This window comes from Apaloderma vittatum, unplaced genomic scaffold, assembly GCF_000703405.1.
Source record: "Apaloderma vittatum isolate BGI_N311 unplaced genomic scaffold, ASM70340v1 scaffold8970, whole genome shotgun sequence".
Classification (NCBI taxonomy): Eukaryota; Metazoa; Chordata; class Aves; order Trogoniformes; family Trogonidae; genus Apaloderma; species Apaloderma vittatum.
In genome coordinates this window covers 23344-29343 of record NW_009696141.1, presented here as the reverse complement: position 1 = coordinate 29343, position 6000 = coordinate 23344, and the positions used below count along the sequence as shown (strand labels likewise).

Genomic DNA, 6000 nt, shown 5'->3' with positions numbered 1-6000 from the left:
TCTAGAGGTCCCTTCCAATCTCTGACATTCTATGTTTCTGTGATTTCCAAGCAGAATAGAGTAGGGCCCTGCAGTGTGGCTGGACAAAGCAGTGTTTGGGAATTTGTGTGCTCTGCATTTAGGTAATGATTATCTCCACATCATGTAGTGAACTTTCTTCTTTTTGCAGAAGAGTACTGAGAGTGTAGTTCTGGCCACATTTCCATGTGGATTAAGTACACCATCTCATCCTCCTCCAGTTTTGGTTGCATGGGGGATTTTCCATGGGGACTGTTGAGTTTTGCTCTAGGAGTGATTGCATTGGCTCAAGGGACTTTTCCTTTGAGGTCTGTAAACCAGTTTCACACGGGAGGTACTGCTGAGTGCAAGCTGCCGTTGTTTCTTGTAACACATCTTTTTGTCCTTCTTTTGCAGAATTTTGTCCGACATCACTGGGTGCACAGGCGGAGGCAGGAGGGGAAATGTAAGCAGTGCGGAAAGGTAAGATTTCTAGTGCAGCACAAGAACAACACTGGGCACTTAGGAATTCAGGGTAGTCTGTAGGTCCTTCTAGTCACTGAAATTTATCTATCCCAGACACTTAGCCTCTCCTAAGGGCTGATGACAAGTCTGCTATGTTGGGCAGTAGCAGCCCTGATGTCCACGTGGGAAGAGAAAAAGCACCAGCATCTGCAGGAATGAGCACATCACGTGTGCTGGGAGGTTGCCCTGCACTGGCTGCTGAAATGAGGAGGAGGAAGCCTGTGTCTCTGAGCTTCTTGCTTCACTAAGTTAACCTCGTGCCAATATAGTGTTCTCACAGTGCTGTGCTCTGTGCCAAAATTGTGATGGCCTATTTTTTCAGGCCCCTGGAAAAAGAAAGGTTGTTGCTTTCTTTCTGCTCTGGCAGACTCTTAAGATTTGTGAGGCTTTCACTTTGTAATTTTTTTTTAAAAGGGATAAGAAGTACCTTGGCTACTAAAGACCTTTATTTGGAAGTATTATGAACACCTGAAATCTGTTGAGATACTTAAGCCTCTGTGTTAAATTAATTTTTAAATTCCTTTGCCTCCCTCAACATCAACTACTAAGAAAAACTCTTGTCTCTGTGGCACAGCACTTAAATCAGACGAAAATCAGATTTGTATCTGGATACTGTTGTAGATCACCAGCTACCAGCTGCAGCATGTCATGTGATAAAAATGTGATGCCCTTTTATAACAAGCAGCATGGAAATAGTGCAGCAAGGTGCTTTGCATACAGCATTCTTATGTATGACTTTGCTGTGATATTGCCTTCCTTCTCTGCCATTCAGCCTGGATCTCCCCTAGAGGCACTAAGAGTTGACTTTATAATGGAAGTACTTAATGCCTATCATGTCAAAACCCGTTCTCGGTACAATGGGCAACATGGCCAGTCCATCCTAGATGGAGATGTTGAGAGGAAATCATGGTTTTCCCCTTACATAAGAAATATTCAGTTAAGAAGTACATGAGGGTATTGTAGTAGACTTCTTAATAAACAGAAAGGATTAGGGAAAGTGATAACAAGAAAAAAACCCCACAATTATATATATTGGTCAAGCAGTCTCCCATTGCAGCAAAATACTCATCCATCTCGTGCTCTGTTGTTGCATTTATTATCCCTTTGAGTGAGAATCACATTCATGCAAGAATGAAAGCCAAGTGATCCTTTCTTCATATAGTTTCAGTTACCAGTGGCTTAGGGATTTTCTGAGACTGAGAATGTGTCTTGGACCATCATGCTAAACATACACTGTATTTCTTTGGTGTCCAAAGCAGCATGTCCACTATACACATGCAGTGTGCAGCTACAGTGTCTGTCTCCTCCCATTATTGGCCCCTTTAAAGGCCTGCAGATTGATGCAGAGCTTCATGTAGCAGTAGGACTACATATAATATATGTAATGGTAGGACTACAATTTCTAGTACTTGAAAAACATTTCTAGTTCTTTGTTAGTTTAGCAGAGACCACCACCCCAAGTTCTTCTGTTGCTGTCTGCATTCAAGTTGAAATAATACCTGGCTCTCCTACTGTAATGTTGCATCAGAGTATCTGTGATAGCATTAAAAAGGGAATAAATGCAACAGGGAAATTCATGCAAAAAATTAATAGAAGCACTAGTACTGATGTGAAAATACTCTTTAATGATAAATACATTGGAGAATATAAACAAAACATAGTGGAGCTAGTTAACTTTATGTGCTGTTTGTGTGCATGGGTATCTATATTCATGTGGACTTCAGTCCAGATTATTTAGATGGATTATAATCTGCAGCACAAAATGGGGATTCAGGTGCTCTCTTCCTTCAAATATATTTTCTTAGGAGCAGCTCACAGCATGGGATTTCATGTGTTGTACGGCAATCTGGGTGCCAGTGTATCAGGGCTAATCAGGTACTGTTAGGCTGGTATTCTCACAAGGGTGAACTTGATTTTCTGTCGCAAAATTTCTAAATTTGTGCAGAACAGCTTCTTGCCTGACCCGGGAACAAGGTAGCTGAATTGTAGTTTTCCTTCTCACTGAGAGAAGGCAGAAGAGCTGATTTCTGGTGGAACATGGTGGGGGGTCTGGTATTTCAAGCTGATAGTTCCCATCAAATCTCACTGTGACCTGCAACGCATCACTTTATTTTATCATTTCCTTTATTTGTAAAGCTAGCTTTCAAATAATTGCTATGTTACTCCAAACATATATCCTTAGGAAGAATTAGCTCACATTTGTAAAGCAATTTGTGGAAGAAAAGTGGTGCTTTATTGGTACTTATCATTAATATGTTTTTATTGCTGTATCATTTTCTCTAATGACTCCCTAAAAGCCAAATGGCTTACTGAATAGATGAAAAATGGTCCATCCAGAACCAGACAAGCTGCTCAGTCCATATGTTTAAAATACACCACTGATGCACTGTGGAACTTACATACTGAAGTTTAGGTTTTGTTAGTGGAGGTTTTGGGAAAGAAGAATTTATCCTTTTGTTGTTACAAAGGAACAAAACAAAATATTTCAAGCCCACGAGGGGCTGAAATAATTATTCAATTTTTTTAAATGCACTTTGGGACAGGAAAGAATGAGACTTGTGAGAAACATTGATAAGCCCTAGTATAAGTGAATGAAAATAGAACACTTTGTCCAGTGTCAGACCTCTGTTCCAGCACTTGTGTCACACCTGCTGTCACTTTGTTTGTCCTTGTGCCCACACCCAATGGCAGACTAGATCTGCCCAGCTGGAAGCAGCTGGCCGGCTTTCCTTTGTGAAGCCATTTGACCATGCTCCATTGCTAAACCTGAAAATGCCAAATCACCATCATTATGAAGAATCTATTCTTTGAATTTCTCTGAAATTTCTAAGGCATTAGGAGAAGGGTTGAGGAAAAAGATAAATAAAATCTAGACAGAGGTGACACAAGCATCTTCAGGCGTAGACCTTAGTTAATGGTGTGGCCCATCTGGCAAGCTGGTTTGAGTATGTACTGGGGACACCTGAAGAAAAAGCTGTGATGTGTGCTTCTGCATGGCGTGCAAACAGGTAGAGCCTTCTCTGCCAAGTACTGGTAAGGTTGTCCTCACCTACCATGTATGGGCAGATTGTAGCTCAGTCCCTCACTTAACAAGACCAGTGCATCTCTGGATGGGTCTTTGATTGTTCATTTAGCATCTCCTTCTTCATGTGCTTGATGTTGTTGCTCAGTGCACTGATAGGCTTATTTTTCCTGCAGGTGTCCGCCTTCCTGCTCCTTTCCACAGCAACTAGGATAAGAAAGATGAGAGGCAATGTCCTGTTAGATGCTACTAAATCAGACTATAACTCTTTGCATTGGGTCTTGGGCATTGCCTAGCACTTAGGAGAATTAGGTTAAACTTAGCTTGTTGAAATGAAAACTGACTTACAAATTCATGACTTAGTAGAGAGACTGAATTGGAAAATGCTGTCTGGTGATGGGCTATTTAATGTAGTAGAGAAGCTTAACTGAAGCTAATGAATAAAGGATCCAGATGACTGCAAATGTGAAATTTAAGCAGTGAAGTTGGTTATGACAAACTGTTTGATAAAGTTCTGGACTTTTGATCTCTGCAGCCATCAACCCACATCAAGTCTTTCTCTGGCTAAAATAAGCTTTAACTGGACACATTTTTTTTGGCTGAAACTTAACATTTGTTGCCTGTGTTATATACAAGAAGAGTCTGTATTACCCAATGGACTTTTCGAGCATTAGAATTTAGAGCAAAGTGATATGTCTGCTGAAATTGAATTCTGCAAAACTGTTCCGCAGGAGAATAAAATCTCCTATTTGCTAGTAACGGTGAGCTTTTTTCCCTTTAAAAGTAAAAAGAAATATTTTCTTCTAGCTCTTCCATCTGAATCAGACTATCTTGGGTTTATGGAACTTATTACATAATTTTGATCTGAGTCAGCTCAATAAAACAATAAACTATTTTCTGATCAGATTGTTTCCACACAGATGATGTAGTCGATGCCACTCTGTATTGTTTTTCTTTAAATAAAGTAAAATCTAAATTCTTGTTTATATTTAGAGCAAACAAGACTGCAATGAGAGACTATTTTGTTCAACAGAAAATCTGAATCTGTCACATCTGTAGAAATCCATGAAAATAGGCATTCCCACTCTATTTCCTCTTCCATTTTTTTTCAACTACAACATCTAAGACAAAGCATAAAATTTTGGAAAAGTGTTTTTAGAAATGTGTATAAAAATGCCCCAGTTGAAGAACCTTCTCTATGAATTCTGTTATTGGTTTATCCAAAAACCCCCCTGTTTGGTGTCTAAGAGTTCTGAGGCTGATCCAATATGTCTGACTTTGGTGAACTGAATTAGTCACCTGGCAAGCTTTAAAGGTGTAAATTTTCTTATAGTCAAGTGTAATTTAATCCTTTTTTCCTGCTTATTCTAGGGCTTTCAGCAGAAATTCTCCTTCCATAGTAAAGAGATTGTGGCCATCAGTTGTTCCTGGTGCAAGCTGGCGGTAAGTGAACCATACTTGGGGAGACTGGTAGCAGCTTCACTGAGTGGCCACACTGCAAGAAATTTCCTTTTTTCCTGGTTCTCAGGGTTCTCCCTCTGTGACTCCCCCTTAGTCTTGCCACTTCGTTTCTTTTGCTCAAAGATACCATAATGTCACCTGGCTGACATGAGTCCACTAAGAGCCTGGCACAACATGGTCTCTGGCTACCTCCCATCAATGCCCTGCTGCTTCTACCTCAGATAGCTGAAGGGCTCCTACTACATACAGCTGCATCGAACTAGGTTGTGGTCTTCAATCTGTATTTAAGCAGGAGTCATTGGTTTTGTTTGGCTTTGGGTTGTTGGGGTTTTTTGTTTGTTTGTTGCTACATGTTGCTACATGTTCCTGGAACTCCATCATTTGAACGACTTGAAGATAGTGAAGTTGAGAACATTGCTCCAGTTTTTGTACCGTCACCCTCTTCTTCTTCTCCACACTACTGTTTTGTCTTTCCTGGCCTCTTTATTGACTCTACTCTTTTACTTTCTAACAGTTTCATAACAAAGTCACCTGTTTCATGCTACATCACATTGAAGAGCCATGTTCACTGGGGGCTCACGCTGCTGTCATTGTGCCTCCCACCTGGATCATTAAGGTGAAGAAACCTCAGGTAACTGCATGCTGATGTCTGTTTCTGAAGCTGTATGACTGCGCAGGGGCCAGCCTGGCTTCACTGCTCGATATTCCTTCACTAAGGCATGCTTGTTCAACCCTGTCTCTACCCCTGAAACCCAGCATACATCCATGGTAGTTATGAACCTCCTGCCTCTCCATCCAGCCCTTCAATAGATTTCCCTCTTTGGGATGATTAACAACAAACGTGACTTTTGTTCTGAGCAAATCCAGCTCAGATTTGTTCCTGTAACTGCAGGTTCAGTGAGCATACTGCAAGAAATCCCCTGTGTTTGTAGGCAGTCAAGCATGTTTCATTAAATAGAGCTGAGCAAATGCAGGGAAGATCTGTTCACAAACAT

General features: G+C 40.8%; 1 protein-coding gene across 1 annotated transcript in view; it reads left to right on the top strand.

Moving 5' to 3' along the window:
- Window positions 1-414: 414 nt before the first annotated feature.
- LOC104277129 (diacylglycerol kinase iota-like) overlaps window positions 415-6000 on the top strand; it is a gene marked incomplete at both ends in the record, with an annotated part of 28572 nt that continues 22986 nt past the window's right edge. Inside the window, 3 exons of the mRNA XM_009873682.1 lie at window positions 415-480; window positions 4916-4987; window positions 5520-5636. Coding sequence (XP_009871984.1) covers window positions 415-480; window positions 4916-4987; window positions 5520-5636 — 255 coding nt within the window. The remainder of the gene's footprint in view (window positions 481-4915; window positions 4988-5519; window positions 5637-6000) is intronic.